Source organism: Jaculus jaculus, chromosome 7 (assembly GCF_020740685.1).
Source record: "Jaculus jaculus isolate mJacJac1 chromosome 7, mJacJac1.mat.Y.cur, whole genome shotgun sequence".
Classification (NCBI taxonomy): Eukaryota; Metazoa; Chordata; class Mammalia; order Rodentia; family Dipodidae; genus Jaculus; species Jaculus jaculus.
The window spans coordinates 692,894-713,852 of NC_059108.1; the positions used below are offsets into that span (position 1 = coordinate 692,894).

The 20,959-nt window shown below is 45.9% G+C and overlaps 1 protein-coding gene across 11 annotated transcripts in view; it reads right to left on the reverse strand.

Moving 5' to 3' along the window:
* Window positions 1-20,959, reverse strand: part of Sipa1l3 (signal induced proliferation associated 1 like 3) — a 283,419-nt gene that overhangs the window by 33,002 nt on the left and 229,458 nt on the right. For all 11 annotated transcript variants that reach the window (XM_045153962.1, XM_045153961.1, XM_045153958.1 and 8 more), the window contains 3 exons: window positions 18,725-18,849; window positions 14,732-14,850; window positions 11,701-12,128 (listed from right to left, as the gene is read on the reverse strand). In XM_045153962.1, the coding sequence (XP_045009897.1) occupies window positions 11,701-12,128; window positions 14,732-14,850; window positions 18,725-18,849 (672 nt within the window). The remainder of the gene's footprint in view (window positions 1-11,700; window positions 12,129-14,731; window positions 14,851-18,724; window positions 18,850-20,959) is intronic.

Sequence of the window (20,959 nt, forward strand, 5' to 3'; positions counted from 1 at the left end):
TGCTTTTTGAGACAGGTCTCTTTATGTAGCCTGGCTAGCCTCCAACCAGTAATCTTCCTACCTCATTCTCTTTTTAAAAAAATTTTTTTGCTAATTTTTACTTACTTATTTACTTATTTGAGAGACAGAATAGGCACGCCAGGGCCTCCAGCCACTACAAATGAACTCCGGACACATGCGCCCCCTTGTGCATCTGGTTTATGTGAGTCCTGGGGAATCAGACCCTAGAACCTTTAACCGCTGAACTATCTCTCCAGCATCTACCTCATTCTTAAAGCTGGGGTTACAGGAGTGTGCTGCCATGTCCCGCCTAAGAAAAAATTTGTTTTGTTTGGTTTTGTTTTTGAGACAGGTCTCACTCTGCAGCCCAGGTTGGCCTAAAACTTAATTGTTCTAGTTCAGGTTAACCACTAACGTGTGGTGATCCTCCTGTCTCTGCTTTCCCAATGCTGGGATTATAGGTATGAGGTATCATACCTGGTTTAAAAATTTTAAGTTTTTTTTTCTTATCAAGATTGAGTTTTATGTAGTCCAGGCTGGCTTTAAACTTGCTGTGTAACTGAGGATGACCTTAATCTCCTGATCTTCCTGTACTTGCCTCCTAAATGCTGGGATTGTCTGACACTACAGAGCTGGAGTTTTCAAGGTAAGGTTTCACTCTAGTCCAGGACACATAAAGAGGGAGGCAAAGCCAGCACTGTACCCACATAGACCGGGTGGGCCACTGTGCACTGTTCACCACCTGGCTTTACTGCTGGTTGGTCGTTTTTCCCTGGTGTTTGTAAGGGCCTGAGAGTCCCCATATTCCCTGCACAAGGGTGGAATGACCAAACTCCAGGGGCAGAATGGGGCATAAGCCACATCGGGCCTCTGTGGCCTGAGGAGTGGCAGCAATGGGTCTCTTCAGAGGGTGAAAAAAAAAGAACATGGATGAAAACTCAACATGGATCCCAATCCTACCCCACTTGCCACCTCCACTAAGCAGTACCTGCCAGGATCACCTCAGCAGCCTCTTTCCAGGGCTCCCTGCCCTTCTACATCCTCCCCTGTGGCTGTGGCTCAGATGTGTCTCAGGCTCATGCACAGAGGAGAGCCTTCCATAGGCTGGCCCCTCTCTCCTGTCTCTGGGAGAAAGAGATACCACCAGAAAAGATACTCAACAGTGGATACTGCAAGCCTTATTTGGCCAGCCAGGCCAAATGAACCAACGGGTGCAATAGTGGCACATCTGTCATGGTGGAAACTAACTGCCCTCTAACTGGACTGTAGGCCCGCTCCACAGGAGGAAATACATCCCTGGTACTGAAAACCTGAAACAGGGATAGTCATGAGCCCTAGGGGTGACACTTCTGCTGCTGTCTGGAAAAATACGTTTACTATGCTTATCAAACTGCCCAGTAAGCACTTCTCTTAATATTTATACCCTTATATTAATGCTACTCTCACTTTAGGTAGAGAATCTTCTTTTTTCAGATGGCAGTGACCTTGGGATGACTCAGAAGGTATAGTGCTAGAAAGAAGTGACCAGAGTACTGAGTAACATCTTGATCACACCTTCCAAGGCTCAGGGTCTAATGTGGAAGAGGTGGCAGAAAGAATGTAAGAGCCAAAGGAAGGGTAGGACTCCTTACAACGTGCTCCCTCTAGACATAAAATGACCTGGATATCCATGACCTCATAGTGTCTGACACTACCTACATAAGACCATCATAAGAGGAGGAAAATATCATGACATCAAAATAAAAGAGAGACTGATTGCATTAGGGAAGGGATATGATGGAGAATGGAATTTCAAAGGGGAAAGTGGGGGGAGGGTATTACCATGGGATATTTTTTATGATCATGGAAAATGTTAATAAAAATTGAAAGAGAAAAAAAACATGGGGGTGGAGAGATGTCTTAGTGGTTATGGCACTTGCCTACAAAGCCAAAGGACCCAGCTTCAATTCCCCAGGACCCACGTTAGCCAGATGCACAAGGGGGCACACTTGTCTAGAGTTTGTTTGTTTGTAGTGGCTGTAAGCCCTGGTGTGCCCATTCTGTCTGTTGCTTTCTCTTTCCCTCTCTCTCTGATGCTAATGAATAAATAAAAAATTAAAAAAACAGGGATGGGATACCTTCCAGTGAGTTGTTGGCCAGGGAGGCCCCTGATGCCCCCAAAACATTATAGGCCATTGCTGAGGCCCTTGGTTTCCCACCAGGACCCTATTGATGAAGACTCCACATACTTGGGCTGCAAGGCCACTGAGACATCCTGTGGAACTGAGCTGATAACCGTATCCATGTAGACCAGCTGACAGAAAGCTGGAAGAAGCCATTCTGCATGCAGTTCAATGGGAGAAAGAGAAAACACCAGTGAAGATACTCAACAGTGGACACTGCAAGCCTTATAACTGGCCAGCCAGGCCAAATAAGCCAATGGGTGCAATAGTGGTATATCTGTCATGGTGGAAACCAACTGCCCTCTAATTGGACTGGAGGCCCGCTCCATGGGAGGGAATACATCCCTGATACTGAAAACTTAAAACAGGGGTAGTTATGAGCCCTAGGGGTGTAATGACTGCTGTTGTCTGGCTAAATGTATATACAATGCTTATCAAACTGCCCAGTAAGCACTTCTCTTAATGTTCATACTCTTATATTAATGCTACTCTCACTTTTGGAAGAGAATCTTCTCTTTTCAGATGGCAGTGACCTTGGGACAACTCAGAAGTTGTGATGGTGCTAGAAAGAAGTGACAGGAGTGCTCAGTACTGTAATATCTCTATCACACCTTCCAAGGCTCAGGGTCTAATGTGGTAGAGGTGGCAGAAAGAATGTAAGAGCCAAAGGAAGGGTAAGACTCCTTACAACATGCTCCCCCCAGACACAAAATGGCCTGGATATCCATGACCTCACATTACCTGATATTACCTACACAAGACCATCATAAGAGGAGGAAAAGATCATGACATCAAAGTGAAAGAGAGGCTGATTGAGATGGGGAGGGGATATGATGGAGATTGGAGTTTCAAAGGGGAAAGAGGGAAAAGGGAGGGTATTGCCATGGGATATTTTTTATAATCATGGAAATTGTTAATAAAAATTTGAAAAAAAATTAATAAAAAATCCATGGAGGTCAGATTATGGCCTCAACTATCTTCCATGGCTCACATGTCCCCAGAACCAAATCCTAGCATCTGACCCTGGTGATAAGCCACTTGGAACTGAGTTCCTGGCCACCTTGCCATTCTGACTTCCTATAGTCATTCACTTGGCCACCTGACATTTCCAGAATACTGCACTGGCCCATAGTCCTGCCATTTTCTTTCTGGGTATCTGGACTTCTACTCTGAGAGGATGCTGGGATCCCTGCTCTGCTCTGTCTGGTCTTTCCTAGGATTGTATCACCATCTGTGCATCACATGGGTGTTCAGGTGTCTGTCTAGCTCTCTGTACAGGAGAATGTTAACTCCACAAAGGAAGGATTATCTTTGTTCCCTATGGCATTCTGGTATCTGGAACAATGCCTGGGACAGTGAACGCTGTCACAGGGAACCATCCTGCCCAGCCTACCTTCCTCTCACAGGAACCCAACTCCCAGCAGTCTCACAGAGCTGGACTAGGGTCCCTGACTTCTGACCTCTGGTTCCCTTTCTCCTGCCACATGTGAATATTTGCTCCAGGCCCACACTCTTTAAATGGCAGTCTCAGCCTCCATCTCCTGTAAAGACTTTACTTCTTGTCTTGCCTAAACCCATCTCTAAAAGAAAAATATTTTTATTTATCTGAAAGCAGAGAGATAAAAGAGAGACAGAGAAAGAGAGAATGGGCACACCAGGGCCTCTGGCTGCTGCAAACAAACCCCAAATGCATGTGCCACTGTGCATCTGGCTTTACGTGGGTTCTATAGAATCAAACCCTGTCCCTTTGCAGGCAAGTGCCTTAACCACTGGGCTATCTCTCCAGCCCCATTAGACCCTATCTTTCAAAGCACAAATCTGCTGTGTTTCCTTCTCAAAACCTTTCCTGGCTGCCCTTTGCTCTCAGGATCAAATCCAAACTTGGTAATAGGATGCTTGGCTGCTCCCTCAGTTTCAACTCTGGAGCCAAGGAACGGGTCTGTGCTTAAAAATGTGAGGATTTCACCTTTTTTCTCACTCCAGGGCCTTTGCACCTGCTACTCCTTCTTATAAGCATACCCCATATACACCCTATCCTCTCACAGCCAGCTTTCTCCCCTTCTTCTTTTCTTTATTATTATTATTTTTTGAAATAGCCAAGTCTGGGGCTATGGCTTAGGGTCACATGCTTAGATTATATAAAGTACAAGACCCTGGGTTTGATTTCAAGTAGTCCCCCTCAAAAAAAAAAAAAAAATATATATATATATATATATATATAAGTAGGTTATATATAACAAAGTGTATGAAATATATACTATTTACAACACTATGGTGGTTTGATTCAGGTGTCCCCAATAAACAGGTGTTCTGAATGCCATGTCCCGAGGTGATGGCAATTTGGGAATTAAAGCTTCCTAGAGGCAGTATATTGTTGGCAATGGGCTTATGGGTGTTATAGCCAGCTTCCTCTTTTCAGTGTTTGGCACACTATCTTCTTGCTGTTGTCCATCTGATGTTGCCCAGGAGATGATGTCCACCCTCTGCTCATGCCATTGTTTTCCCCTGCCATCATGGAGCTTCTCCTTGAGTCTATACACCAAAATAAACCTTTTATTCCCAAGCTGTTCTTGGTTGGGTGTTTTCTGCCAGCAATGCAAACTTGACTGCAACAAACACAAAAACCCACATAACTGCATCTCACATGGAGAACATCTAACCAACCAGGTATGGCGGTGCATGCCTGGAGTCCTTGCTTGGAAAGCAGAGTAGGAGATTTCTAAAGGTTGAAAACAGTTTGGTCTACATGGTGAGGCCAGCCAGCCAGGGCTACAGAGTGAAGTCTGATTTACAAAGAAAAGGGAGTGGGGTAGGGCTGGGGAGATGGCTTAGCGGTTAAGGCACTTGCCTATGAATCCCAATTTTGATTTGATTCTCCAGGTCCCACTTCAAGCCAGATGCACAAGGTGGCACCTGCATCTGGAGTTCCTCAACAATGGGCTAGAGGCCCTCGTGTGCCCATATTCTCTCTCTCAAAATAAAATAAAAAATAAAAGAGATCTCAATTTGAATCCTGTTTAAGAGGCAGCTGCTGCCTTTGCTTCTGAATAGACTCAGGAAATTTCCTTACAAAAAAAATTAACCCAGGGGTGGTGGCACATGCCTTTAATCCCAGCACTCGGGAGGCAGCGGTAGGAGGATGGCTGTGAGTTCAAGGCCACCCTGAGAAAATACATAGTGAATTCCAGGTCAGCCTGGGCTACAGCGAGATCCTGCCTCAAAATAAATAAATAAATAAATAAAAAAAATCATCTCATTTTCTCTTCCTTAATTTGTCTAGATTATCATCTGCCAAATCAGAGGATGAGCTGGGTGGCACATGCTTTTAAGCCCAGCACTTAGGAGGCAAAGGTAGAAAGATCCCTTTGAGTTCAAAGCCAGCTTGATGACAGAGAGTTCCAGGTCAGCCTGGGATAGTAGACTCTACCAAAAAAAAAAAAAAAAAAAAAAAAAGTTGGGCGTGGTGGCGCTCGCCTTTAATCCCAGCATTTGGGAGGCAGAGATAGGAGGATCACCATGAGTTCAAAGTCACCCTGAGACTACATAGTGAATTCCAGGTCAGCCTGGGTTCGAAAAACCAAAATAAATAAATAAGTAAGTAAATAAAATAAATAAAATCAGGGGATGAGTTGGAAGCATTTTTGCCTTTTATTCATTGTGGTGGTTTGATTCAGGTGTCCCCCATAAACTTAGATGTTCTGAATGCTAGGTTCCCAGCTGATGGATATTTGGGAATTAACGCCTCCTCAAGGGAGTGTATTGTTGGGGGTGGGTTTATGGGTGTTATAGCCATGCCGGTGTTTGGCACATCTCCTGTTGCTATTGTCCACTTTATGTTGGCCAGGGGTTGATTTCCACCCTCTGCTCATGCCATTGCTTTCCCCTGCCATTGTGGAGCTTCCCCTCCAGCCTGTAAGCCAAAATAAATTTTTTTCCCAGAAGCTACTCTTGGTTGGGTGATTTCTACCAGCAATGTGAACCAGACTGCAACACTCATTTAAGCAAATATATATCCATTTAAGATAAAACATCTCCCTCTCCTTACCACCCAAATCACCTCCAGCACCCCATTTTGGGAAATGCTGTTCTACACTAAAACCCGTTGCCTAGGAGAAAACTTCAGGAAGCAGTTTAATGAGCAGATAAGAATGATTTGCAATTAACATCAATTGTCTATATGCAAATTAAATTTCCCAACTATCAGGGCCCTCTTTTGTAGGGGGCTCCCCTCCATTCTCTTTCCCTCCACTTGAGCAAATCCTTCTCTTAGACACCCAGTAATTTTGTACCCACCCCTGCCTCAGCCACCATTCATTCCTGGTATTGCTACTGCCTTTATATAATGGATTTCAAAACCCCACAATTAAAAAAATCCCCTCCCCGTGTTTGGGATTGAACTCAGGGACTCCCATGATAGGCAAGTGCTTTACCCTGGAGTGTAGGCCCAGCCCTTTTCTTATGCTAGGCCTTTTCTTTTTCTTTTAAATTTATTCTTTCCTCTTCCTCTTCTTTTTTTTTGGAAGCAGAGTCTCATGCTAACCCAGGCTGACCTAGAACTTACTCTATAGCTCAGGTAGGTCTTTAATTCACAGCAATCCTCTTACCTCAGCATGCTAGGTACTGGGATTAAAGGCATGTGCCACCACTCCTAGCATGTTTTCTTATTTTTATTTTATTTTTTTGAGGTAGCTCAGGATGACCTGGAATTCACTATGTAGTCTCAGGGTGGTCTTGAACTCACAGTGATACTACTACCTCTGCCTCCTGAGTGCTACTGTTTCTTGACAGGGCCAGCTGACCTGCGTTGGGGCAACAGGAAGAATGTAGACTTTTAGAAGGGCCTGAGTGCTCAAGAAGCTTCTTGTTCTTCAAAGTCTGCTTTATTCTCCTCTGAATTAACAAATTAGCACCCTACCTGATATTGTAGAGTATAAGAAATGCAGGAAAGAGAGGGTCATTGAGTTTGCAACACGGTCTTGTGTTTTGGAAATGGCCATGGGCAGTGTGAATCAGGTTTGCTGTTGCCTGCATAAAGACCCCATAGGGCCATGACGATGAACCGTGGACTGCAGTGGAAACCCAGCGGAGATGCCAGGACCACAAGATGGCTGCTAAGGAAAGCTGCCAGCCCCGATGAAGTTTTCCAGGACTGTGAGTAGCCTAGCTGGAGGGGCGGAATTGGAATGCCAGAGACTTGCTGGTTAGAATTATCGGACTGGGAGATTTGTCACTGACTAGAGTTGTTGGACTTGGGAGTTACAGTTTGATGTTTGCTCTGGTTATTTTAAATCTTGTATTGGCTGAATGTTTCTTTGCTATGCCCAACGCCATCTTCTGCAGTGTGAATGTTAATTCTGTGCCATTATGGGTTTTTTTGAGGTTATTTTTTGGTATTGTGGCTCAGTTAAAAGATCATGGACTATGGTGATGTATGAACATCATTGAAATTGATTAAAAAAAAAAAACTATGGAGACTTTAAAAGTTAGATGAATGCATTGCATTTTACATCATGTATGGTTATCAGCTTATGGGGGCCAGGGGTGGAATGGGGTAGTTTGATTCAGGTGTCTCCCATAAACTTAAGTGTTCTGAATGCTAGGTTCCCAGGTGATGGAGATTTGGGAATTAATGCCTCTTGGAGGGAGTGTATTGTTGGAGGTGGGCTTATGGGTGTTATAGCCAGTTTCCCCATGCCAGTGTTTGGCACACTCTCCTGTTGTTATTGTTCACCTTATGTTGGTCAGGAGGTGATGTCCACCCTCTGCTCATGCCATCGTTTTCCCCTGCCATTGTGGAACTTCTCAAGCCTATAAGCTAAAATAAACCTCTTTTTTTCCCCCACAAGCTGCTCTTGGTTGGGTGATTTCTACCAGCAATGTGAACTGGACTACAATAGCCCTCCTACCTGCTTCTACCTGTGCTCCTAAAAAGGGTGGGCCTGGGATCACCAGCTTTGACAGCTTCTGGGAGTCTTTTCTTTTCCTTGTGTTTATGTGGTATATATACAAGTCCATGTCGTATATATACATGTCCATCTCTATGTAGTGCTGGGGTATCTTGCCTACAGTGGCCAGGGCAGAACACTGCATGTCCTGCTCCATTGATTGCTCTTCCTTCTGTTCTTATTTGAGCCAGAATCGCTTATTGATCCTGGAGATTGCCATGATTCCTGAGTCTTGATACCTCAAGACTTGGTCTTGCTCTAGCCCAGGCTGACCCGCAAGTCACTCTGTAGCCTCAGGGTGGTCTCAAATCACAGTGATCCTCCTACCTCAGCCTCCCAAATGCTGGGATTAAAGTCATGTGTCACCCTTCCAAAGCTCAGGGTCCACTGAGGAAGAGGTGGCAGAAAGAATGTAAGAGCCAAAGGAAAGGTAGGGCTCCTTACAAAGTGCTCCTCCAGACACAAAATGACCTGGATATCCATGCCCTCACAAAGCCTGATACTACCTACACAAAACCATCATAATAGGAAGATGATGACATCAAAATAAAAGAGAGACTGATTGACAGGGGGAGGGGATCTGATGGAGAGTGGAGTTTCAAAGGGGAAGGTGGGGTAGGGAATTACCAATAGATACTGTTTATAATTATGGAAGTTGTCAATAAAAAACAAATAAGCTGGGTGTGGTAGTGCACACCTTTAATCCCAGCACTTGGGAGACAGAGGTAGGAGGATTGCCATGAGTTCAAGGCCACCCTGAGACTATAGAGTGAATTCCAGGTCAGCTTGGGCTAGAGTAAGACCCTACCTTGGAAAACAAAAGCAAAACAAAAATAAACAAACAAGCAACAAGAAAAGTCATGTGTCACTGTCACCGCACCTGACTGGGAGCTTTTTAAAAAATACATTTATTTTTATTTATTTATGTACTAGAGACAGATGCGAGAGCTAGAGAGCAGGAGAGCAAGAGAGCGAGCGAGAGAGAGACAGCCAGGGCACACCAGGAGGGCCGTTAGCCACTGCAAATAAATTCCACATGCATGTGCCACCATGTACATCTGGCTTATGTGGGACCTGGAGAATCAAACCTCAGTCCTTAGCTTCGCAGGCATGCGCCTTAACCACTAAGCCATCTCTCCAGCCACCCCCTTTAAAAAATAGACAGAGAATGGGCATGCCAGGGCCTCCAGCCACTGCAAAGGAACTCCAGATGCATGCACCACCTTGTGCATCTGGCTTACGTGGGGCCTGGGGAATTGAGCCTTGAACTGAGGTCCTTAGGCTTCACAGGCAAGCACTTAACCGCTAAGCCATCTCTCCAGCACCCCCCACTTTAAAAATATTTTAATTAATTTATTTGCAAGTGGGGGACAGGGGAGAGAATGGGTGCACCAGGACTTCCACTGCAAATGAACTCCAGATGCATGCATCCTTCTTGTGCAACTGGCTTATGTGCATACTGGGGAATAGAACTCAGGTCCTTAGGCTTTGCAGGCATGCACCTTAACCACTAAGCCATCTCTCTCCAGCCCGAGGAGCTTCTTATTTTATTTATTTATTTACTTTTACTTTTTTGAGATAGGGTCTCACTCTAGCTCAGGCTGACTTGGAAATCACTCTGTAGTCTCAGGATGGGCTTGAACTCATAGCAATCCTCCTACCTCTGCCTCCCAAATGCTGGGATTAAAGGCATGTGCCACCACACCTGGCATTTTAATTTTTTTAGAGAGAGTGATAAGAGAGAGAATTGGCATGCCAGGGCTTTAGGCACTGTAATCGAACTCCAGATGCTTTTGCCACCTAGTGGGCATGTGAGACCTTGCACTTGCCTTACCTTTGTGCATCTGGCTTACGCAGGACCTGGAGAGTCAAACATGGGTCCTTAGGTTTGCAGGCAAGTGCCTTAACTGCTAAGCCATTTCTCTCCAGTCCCCCCTACCCTTTTTTTTGAGGTAGAGTTTCCCTCTAGCCCAGGCTGACCTGGAATTCACTATGTAGTTTTGGAGTGGCCTTGAACTTATGAAAATCCTCCTACCACTGCCTCCCAAGTGCTGGAATTAAAGGCATGCACCACCATGCCCGGACCTGTGAGCCTTTTAAAAAATGAATATTCTTAGCCAGGTGTGGTGGCGCACGCCTTTAATCCCAACACTGGGGAGGCAGAGGTAGGAGGATTGCCATGAGTTCAAGGCCACCCTAAGATGACAAAGTTAATTCCAGGTCAGCCTGGACCAGAGTGAGACCCTACCTCGAAAAACCAAATAAATAAATAAATAAATAATGAATATTCTTAGGGCTGGGCATGGTGGCATATGCCTTTAATCCCAGCACTCGGGAGGCCAAGGTAGAAGGATTGCTGTGAGTTTGAGGCTACCTGAGACTACATAGTCAATTCCAGGTCAGCCTGGGCTAGAGAGAGACCCTACCTCAACCCCTACCCCCCCCCAATAAAAGAATATTCTTGGGTTGGGAAGATGGCTCAGTGGTTAAACGTGCTTGCTTACAAAGACTGTAGGGCCCTGTTCAATTCCCAACCTACTCATGTAAGCCAGACACAAAAAGTGGTGCAAGTATATAGTGTTCATTTACAGCAACAAGAGGCCCTGGTGTGTACATACAGATGTACATACACATGTGTAGTGCACACACACATGCAAATAAGTAACAAATAAATTTTTAAAAATGCATATTACTGGTCCCCACCTGATCTAGTCAGAAACTATGGTGAGGTGGGGCAGTCATATGCATCCATCAATACCACAGGGGACTGTTTGGGGAAGTAATGCTTTTATACTATAGTAGCTAGAAGGTCAAACTGTGCCCTGATAGACCTCCTTGCAGCTGGGATGGTCATATGATAGCACCTGATATGGGGAAGTGTTTACTTTTGACATACAAAGGGGTGGCTGCAGAGATGCTGTAACTTTCCTTCTGTTCTCTGTATCCCCATTTTTGTCCTCCCATGGGCACCACAGCCATCTTTTTTTTTTTTTTTTGCTTTTAGAGGGAGGGTCTCACTCTAGTTCAGGCTGACCTGAATTCACTATGTAGTCTCGGGGTGGCCTTGAACTCATAGCAATCCTCCCAATCTCTGCCCCTCGAGTACTGGGATTAAAAGTGTGTACCACCATGCCCGGCTACCACAACCATTTTGAGAATACAAACAAAGCCAAGTGGTAAGGGTAGTATGACAGGAAGTCACATAGGGCCAATCCTTGAGGTCTCCCTGAACTGCTTAGCAGCCCACTCTGCCCTGTCTGGATTCATGTTATCTCTGTTAAACTCGTATTTATTTAAGCCATAGTCAAATGCATTCTGACAGGTACAGTCTGTGATGCCCAAAAAGCATAAAAACACTGGTTTCTGCAGGAAAAGATTATTACAGAAAAACAGAGACAAAGACAGAGGGACAGTCAAAAACATCTCTTCCTCCAACTGGAGTCCTTGAAGTCTAATTGGTAGGAAGCATTAGGCCCCCAACTATGAGCAAACTAGTTTGCAAGTACACCTTTCACAAGCATGCTTCTGAGAAAGGCCTCCTAGTCAGGGTTGTGGGAACAGGGTTTCCTGAAAGAGCGGGTATGGAACCTTACCTGTGTTGCCTTGGTGTGTCTCGGCTGCACCCAGCTAGGCTTGGAGGGGTGCTGGAGCCTGAGGTGTATACCTTTGGCCGGTAGCCCTTGTTCTGGCTGGCAACTGCAGGAGCTGGGGAGACCTCCCGTCGCCGGTCTGCATGGTGGGGCCGCCCAGCTGCCTCCCGGCCCCCTCCACAAAGGCCCATACTTCCGGGGGGCTTGTGTGGCTTGGTGGTCCGAGGCACCTTGGCGAGAGACATGCAGCTGGGGCTGGAGGTGTAGAGTGTGGTGTCGATGCCGCTGTCGCTGGAGCCACCCTTAGAGAGGGGGTCCTGCTCTGGCTCAAGAGGGTCCAGAGGGTCAAACCAGCGGTCATCACTGTGGCTGCTGGAGGCATTGCTGGAGAGGGTGTTGCTGCTAGAATGGCTCGAGTATTGAGTTTCGCTCTGGAAGGCAAGGGAGGTGTGTTATCCAGGCCCTTCTGCCCTAGAGCGAACTGTAGAGCCAGACAGTGCTATATTCTGGCCAGCTCCCCTTATTAATAGGTTAAGTTATCTTGGGCAAGTGATTTACCTTCTCTGCCTCACTTTTTACAAATATACAACAGGTGTGTGATTAAATAACCCTGCCTCATGGGGTGCTCAGGGGAACAAAAAGACATTATGTAGATAGCGAGATTCCCACATCTTAAACTCGTTTCAAATTGAAATGTTGTGGGGGCCCTTTTCCAAATCTGGCTCCTTCACTTTTTCAGCATCTGCTGGAGCCCTGGACATGCTCACTCTGCAAAAATACTCAGGACCTGCCACTTTTGCATCTTCCTCCACTCTACCTGGGTCCTGTCCACCACTGCCTCCCACCGCTGGGCTGCTTTGGCAGCCTCCTCCTCATTTCCTCTCTTCAGATTTGTTCCTCAAATGTAGCCAGAAAGAAGTTCTGAGCATCTGTGTCAGATCATGTCCCTTTCCTACTCAAAACTCTCCTGGAGCCCTGTATGACTCAGGGGATAACTGACTCCTCACCACAGTCCACGAAACCTTGATGGTCTGGCCCATGTTTTGGTCTCTAACTTCATCTCCCTCTAGATGAAGTTCACTAGATCACTTCTGCTCCAGTCACATGGTCTTCCTCTGTTCTTTGAGTGTGCTAGGCACAGGTCTCAGGACCTTTGCAGTTGCTGTTCCCTCTGCTCGAGTTCTTCCCCCAGCTCCTTTTATGGCTTGATTACGCTTACTTCACCTAAGGTTTTAGCTTTAAGGTTATTTCCAATGAGGGCTTTGTGGACCACATACCCTAATGTACACTTTATGAGAATTGTAGCATGTCTGTCATTCTGTTTCTTTCCTTTTTTAATTTTTTTTTTTGTTTTTATTTTTATTTATTTATTTGCGAGCAACAGAAAGAGAAAGAGGCAGATAGAGAGAAAGGGCGTACCAGGGCTTCCAGCCACTGCAAACGAATTCCAGACGTGTGAGCTCCCTCGTGCATTTAACTAACATGGGTCCTGGGGAATCTAGCCCCGGACTGGGGTCCTCAGGCTTCACAGGCAAGCACTTAACTGCTAAGCCATCTCTCCAGCGCATTCGTTTCTTTAATTGAATTGTTTTTCTTTTATAGTAAAGGCTATTTCTTTCTTTCACTTTTTTTTTTTTTTTTCAAGGTAGGGTCTCACGCTAGTCCAGGCTGACCTGGAACTCACTATGTATTCTCAGGGTGGCCTTAAACTCATGGCGATCCTCCTACCTCTGCCTCCCAAGTGCTGGGATTAAAGCAGTGCACCACCATGCCCAGCAGTTAAACGCATTTGCTCGCAAAGCATGACAGCTCAGTTTTAATTCAACAGTATGCACGTAAAGCCAGATGCATGGAGTGGTACATACATCTGCAGTTTCTTTGCAGTGGCAAAAGGACCTGCTATGCCCATTCTCTCTATTTCTTTCTCTAATCACAAACAAATAAAAAAAATTTATTTATTTGTGTGTTTATGGGAGTGCATGTGCTACAGCACAGATGTGGAGTTTCAGAAACAACAGTGAGGTATCTGTGCCCTTCTACTCCACCTCTTTGAGACAGGGTCTCTTGCTGCTACAAATAAACACTAGTCTAGCTGGCCTGCAAGCTTTGGATTCTCCTGGCTCTGCCTCCCATCTCATCACAACTATATTGGGATCAGAGACACATGCACCAACCTGTCACTTTCCAGCTTAGATGGGTGCTGAGGAGGATTGAACTTAGTTTGGCAAGCTTTGCAAGCAGGTGCCTTGAATCACTAACCCATCTCTCCAGTCCTGTAAAGACCACTTCTTAGTGTCATAAAATGCTTGTTTATCTGTGACTTATTTCCCCCATTGGGATATCAGCTTCTTGAAGATAGCAGCTCTTATGCCTTCTTTACTACTGTAGTCCCAAGGCTCACCATGTGCCAAGAGCAAGCTAGATACTTAGAATGACATTTTTCAGCCTCATTTGTGGGGTGCAGTCTTGGCCATTATAATGCAAGTGGAAGTGATTCATGTTACTGCAGGCCTGGGCTAAAACACTCTCATATGAACCTTTCGCTCTGCCTTGACAATGATACAAGGGCCCAGCAGGCAACTCAATAGAAGGCTTGGAAGCTCTGAGGAATAGTACAGCCACAAGAGGGAGGGAGAGCCTGGGTCCCTGATTCACCTTATGCAATGCTGCTCACTGAAGACCTACACTGTTACAGGAGAGGGGGGGAAAAAAAAAGACCTATGGTTCTGAGGTCACTGAGATTCAGGGACTACAGGTCCAGTAGTTCATCTACCAAGACTTATGTAAATGAAGAGGAAACTAAGGCTCAGGAAGGAAGGGATTTGCCCAAGGTGACTGGGCTGGGAGGGCTGGAGCCAGGATGTGAAGCTGGCTGGCTCTAACTCCAGACCCTATGGAGTAGAAGGTGGCCAATGGTGGGGCCGCACCCAGAGAAAGCTGCCCAGCCCTGAGCAGCGCAGTGCCCAGAAAAGTTGTCAGCCAGCAACTAGCAAGCGCATTCCCTTGGGTGGGGCGGGGTGAGGCACAGACTCACTTTGGAATGCCTGTTGGGGGAATCTTTGCCTGCTGCATCCTGCCTGGAGGCGTGCTTGCTCCCGCTGCTTCCAGCCATGGCTGAGAGCCGGGCCTGGGCTGGCACGTGCCACAGAGGCTCTGTGGGAAAACAGGAGATATACCAGTGGTTAGGGTGATGCAGGCCAGGACCTGAAGAATGGCTCTAAATATAGTTGCATGGTCCTCTTTGACCAACCGACCTCTTTGTACAAGGCACGGCCCCATCAATGTATGCATAAGGCTATAGCAACACTCAGTAGCAGGGGATATTTACTAAGTACTTACTGTGTGCCAGGCACCATCCTGAGACCCTCAAGTAGGTTAACTTAGTGAATCCATATAGCGGTCTGCCCTCATTATTCCCTAGGGAGGCTGAGCACATGTAACACTTTCTGGCCACCTGCATCTCATCTTTTGTACATTACTTGTCTGTCTCCCTTCCCTATTTTTCTATGGGATTGACTGATTTTAATCTTAATTTTTTTCTTCTTTGCCCCCTCCCCTTTTTGATATTTAAGACAATACCTCACCATATAGCCCAGGCTGGCTTTGAACTCACTTCAATTATCCTACCTCGGCCTCTTGAGCACTGGAATTACAGGCAAGAGCCACCATGCCCAGCTGCATGCATTAGATTGTTATATAGTCCCAATACTACTGTGAGGTACTATCTCTAATAGAAAAAAAGAGATTATCAAGACTCAACAGACTGAGTAACTGGCCAAGGTCACATACATCAGAAAGAGATAGGCAGGAAGTGGAACAGAGGTTAGAGTCTTGCCTGTCCAACCCTCACCCTCCTGGGCTCTCCTGCTCACTAGTGACAACTGGTAGTGACTGAGAGTAATAAGGGCTTGAAAAGCAGCAGTACTTATTCTCCTAACTGTCCTGGATTAATGGCTTAGCAGGCATAATCTCACTAAACCTCCAAACCACCCTGAAAGGAGAGATACTTAGGACACTGCTGAGGAATGGGGTGACCACAGAAGGTCTATGCCTGATCAAGAACTCACTGCTAAGCCAATGGAGTGTGAATTCAGTAAAGCCAAGGGCAGGGCAGCCCAGGCTGCTGTGGTTGCCATGCTATAGGGGAAGGCAGGCCTGCGCAGGACCAGACATCTTCCCAACCTGGGTGCTCCATGGCACAGGAAACATGTACATGTATCCATATCTCATAGGTGGTGGGGAAGGGAGGACTGTAAGAACCCAATTATGTCACTCACCAACAAGGTTTGGGCAAGCAACCACCTTTCTGCGCCTTAGCTACCTCATCTCTGCATGGGCAGTCACAGCACCTGCTCTGTTGTGTCCCTATGGTGACTCAGTAGGAAGGAATGTGATTATCTAGTCTGATGCCAGACACATAGCAAGCATACAAAAGGAGGTTGCTAATATTATGACTGTGTCATCAAGTATGGGTGAAACCCTGTGTTTGTTGTATCTTCTGGTCCTTGCCACCCTCCCTGGATATCCTTTATATGGGTCTTCAATATGTTCCAGGCTTACTGATGATTTCTCAACACAGATTAAGTGTGTGTGTGTATGTCTGTCCTTATACAAGGTCCCAGGGAAGTGAGAGAAGACTCAAATCCTAGGGGATAGAGGGGAGAAAAGGGGGAAAATAGCAACTTTCTGTGGCACCCATTTGGGGCCCATGGTGAATGCTGGAAAAAAATTCCCTCCTCATTTTACATATTGGTATAATGAAACAGCCAAGCAACACTCTTTTCTTTTTTCGAACTGAGTGGGAAAGGGAAAGAGATGTACAAATCTGTCTTAGCGGCAAGATCACATCTGTAGGTAGTGCCAGGTAGAACCAAGCCTGATTATGAGGAGGGGCAAATGATGTTACAAGCCTTTCAGGCACTAGATGAATACTAGTGACAGAACACCCTGCTTGTTGTAAGTCAAACCACTACTGTTGGTTCATGAAAATAGAACTACTCTGTCTTTGGTTCATGAGAACTGTGGAATGGGGTGCCACGAATTCTCCTGGTTGCTAATTCTGGCCATGTAACCTCATCCATATCCCACAGGGTCTGGTCACTCTTCCAATTTTCTCAGAAATCCTCACATAGCCCCAGCCCCTAAGAAAACATATCCACCTCTTCCCTTCCTTCCTCTGTAACACTTCATGTGTTGATTTGCCATCTCCCCTTAAAAATTTATTTATTTATTTATTTGAGAGAGAGAACAGAGAGAAAGAGGCAGATAGAAAGAATGGGTGGGTCAGGGCCTCAAGCCACTGCAAATGAATCCCAGATGCATGTGCCACCTTGTGCATCTGGCTTTATGTGGGTACTGGGGAGCTGAACCTGGGTCCTTTGGCTTTGCTGGCAAGCACCTTAGCCACTAAGCTATCTCTCCAGCTTCCCCAACTTTTTAAAGAAAGTATCTCGTGATCCCATGTAGTCCAACAGGCCTTGAACTCACTATCTAGCTGAGAATGAGGATGATCTTGAACTTCTGATCCTCCTGCCTCTACCTCCCAAAGTCTGGGATTACTACCAATTAGGTGTGTACCATCAAGCCTGGTTTATATGGTGTTTGGTATCAATCCCAAAGCTTCTTGCATGCTACATGAGCAGTTTATCAACTGAGCTATATCCTAAACTATTGTTTTCCTTTTGAACCCATCTCACTGTTTCTGGAGGTCCTCAGACTAAGGTTTTTATAAAAGATTATGCTTAACAAATTCATTCATGACGTTCAGACACACAGTTCATAATTATATCCCACAGTCCCATCAGTCATCAGAAAAATGCAATTGGTCCAGATATGGAGTCACATGTCTCTAATCTCGGCCCTCAAGAAAGGCAAGATGATCAGGGGTTCAAGGGAAATCTTGACTACTTAAGATCCTATCTCAAAATAAAACAAGACAGAAACAAAACCTGACAAAACAAGTAAACTAAGATAGCTGGGAGTGGTGGTTCACACCTGCGAGCCCAGTACTCTCAGAAGGATCATGATTTTGAGACAGCCTGGGCTACATATTGAGACCCTGTCTCAAAACAAGCAAACAAAGCTGGGCTTGGTGGTGTATGCCTTCCATCCCAGCACTTGGGAGGCAGAGGTAGGAGGATTGCTGTAAATTCAAGACCAGCAGGTCAGCCTAGATTTGAGTGAGACCCTACCTCAAAAATAAATAAAGAGGGCTGGAGAGATGGCTTAGTGGTTAAGCGCTTGCCTGTGAAGCCTAAGGACCCTGGTTCGAGGCTTGGTTCCCCAGGTCCCACGTTAGCCAGATGCACAAGGGGGCGCACGCATCTGGAGTTCGTTTGCAGAGGCTGGAAGCCCGGGTGCGCCCATTCTCTCTCTCTCTCTCTCTCCCTCTATCTGTCTTTCTCTCTGTGTCTGTCACTTTCAAATAAATAAAGAATTAAAAAAATATTTTAAAAAATAAATAAAGAGATAAAAAAGACAAAACAACAACAAACACAAACAAACTCACCCCAGTGTGACAGCACATATACTCCATCCACTCCAATGGCTAAAACAAAGATGCTGCTGAGATATGAAGCTATTAGACGTCTTGATGTCACTGGTGGGACTGTAAAATAGCCTATCACTTTGGGATATGGTTTGGTAGTTTCTTATAATGTTAAACATATGACCCAGCCATTCCACTCCTAGGTGCACATGTTTAGGGTGAGACACTATTCCTGAGCAACCCAGACAGGTCCTACCCAGGTGTCCCTCAGCATCAGGCTAGAGCACTCTAGTGGGATTCACTCAGACAACTGAATACTAAGACAGAAACTGCACACACTATATATACAGTCACATGGTTAACTGCCACCAATACAATACTGAGCAACAGGAGCCAGATGCACATGTGTAAAACATACAGTGTATATCTACAGTCGATGGAGTCCAAACCCGGCAAAGTGTGATGGAAGGTTACCTGTCAGACCATCACCTAAAGTGCCCACAGGAAAGGATGGGTGGTGCTGAGCCCAGGAGGTCCTACCTGGCTTCTGGCGCTCCATGGTGCTTTCCTGGCTAGTCAGGCCACCTGAGGAGTCACCGCTGGACATTCCATCGTGGGTGAAGTGGGGGTCAAAAGACAGCAGTGGGTGTGGGGCAGCTGCATATCTATAAGACAGTAAGGGGAAACAGTGCAGGGTGAAGTATCATTGTGCCAATACCATGTGAGCCTATGCCTTGTAAGCACTTGGGAGTTGCTGCTATGGGCTGGATGAGCCTGGGAAGAGTGCCAGAGAGGTGGCGGCAGCAACATGGAGAGTGCAGTCAGTTGGGCAGCTGCTCTGCCCTTATGCAGGGTTCTGCCTCTCAGCTATGGAAGTGGGAGCTATCAGGTCTTGTCAGGAGTTGCTGTTCCAGGCCCACTGAGCTCCCTTTCTGTTTGAGGGAGTTGTGGTACAAGAGGCCCAGGGCTAGGCATGTTGGGTTTTGTACATCACTGTTGTCTCTTGACCAGCCAGGTACAATCATTTTGTAGCCCAGAGCCTTATTTTCCTTGGTTGTCAAGAGGTGATAACTGGGGCTAGAGAGAGGACTCAGTGGATGAAGTGCTTGCTGTTCAAGAATGGGAACCCAAGTTTAGATCCTCAGAATCTACACAAAATATGTTGGGCATGGGAGCATATACTTGTAATCCCCACACTGAGGAGGTGGAGACAGAAAGATCTCTTGCTTGGACTTGGTGGCTAGCTAGTGCAGTTGCTCTTAGGTTCAGTAAGAGACCCTGTTTCAAATAAAGAATGTGGATAGTCATTGAGGAAGACACCCGGTGCTGACCTCGGCATGTGACACAATTTTGGCTGAGGGTTTTTATTTATGAAGAAGACAGAGAAAAAGGGGAGAGGGGGAGAGAGAAAGAGATTGAGAGAGAGAGAAAGAGAGAGAGAGAGAGAGAGAGAGAGAGAGAGAGAGAGAAAATGAGAATATGAATGAGAATGGGCACACGAGGGCCTCTAGCCACTGCAAATGAACTCCAGACAAATGTATCGATATGTGCATCTGGCTTACATGGGTTCTAGGGAATTGAACCTGGCTTCTTAGGCTTTACAGGAAAGCACCTTAACCATTAAGCCGTTCTCTCTATCCCCTAAATGAGGGTTTATAATAGTTATTAAGACTTCCAAAAAGTACTGTGACTCTCCACTTGCAAGTATGTGGGGGGCCACACTTCCTAATCCCTTGGGATTGGCAGGATGGGCTATGTAACTAGTTCTCACAAATAAGCTCAGAGGGAAGTGGGTGTGCATGACTGCTGCTAGGGCAGCCTGGGACCTGTGAAGTCTCCTGTCAACCAGATGTGGAACTGTGCAGTAAGCACACACCCTTCTACCACTGAGCTGCACCCAGATCCAGAAAAAAAAACCAAAGCCTTTGTCATGGAGGTTTTAGGATGTTTATTATCTAGCATAACATGACCTGAATGGGAGGAGTGTCCTGGGGGCTTCTGGGAAGGACCTCCTTGCTTCTAAAACAGATAGGAAAATATGGCCTATCATTTCCTCTATATCTGGCTACATCTAGATATAACATCATGAACAGTTCTTGCTCTTTTGCTGCCAGCTTAAGACTGGGGCCATTACTGATTTGACCTCTTGTGCTCCTCCAGAAGACAAAGCCACTACACAAGAATCACAAAAAGTTGATTTTTACTTTTCTTTGTGTGTGAGGGCCCAGCTTCTGATGAGTTAAGTCTTTTTTTAAAAATTTTTTTGTTTATTTTTATTTATTTATTTGAGAGTGACAGACAGAGAAAGAGGCAGGTAGAGACAGAGAGAGAGAATGGGTGCACCAGGGCCTCCAGTTACTGCAGACGAACTCCAGATGCATATGCCCTCTTATGCATCTGGCTAATGTGGGTCCTGGGGAGTTGAGCCTTGAACCGGGATCCTTAGGCTTCACAGGCAAGTGCTTAACCGCTAAGCTATCTCTCCAGCCCGAGTTAAGGGGTTTTAAAAGGAAGTTCTTAGGATTATTAAATTCTAAGTATCAAAGAAATATGTCAGTAGACCAGCCAGAAGACTGGAGAGCATCAACGGTCATAAACACGTCTTCCTGATTAGTTTTTACTGTATTTGGGCAGTGATGTGACTGTCCAACAGACCACATTTCCTAGGCTCCCTTGCAGTTCTGGCCCAAGAAACATAACGAAAGGACTATTTCTGGCCAGGAAACCTGGATGGTGTGCTTTGGGTGCCTTTGTTGCATTCTCTCCTTAAGGCTA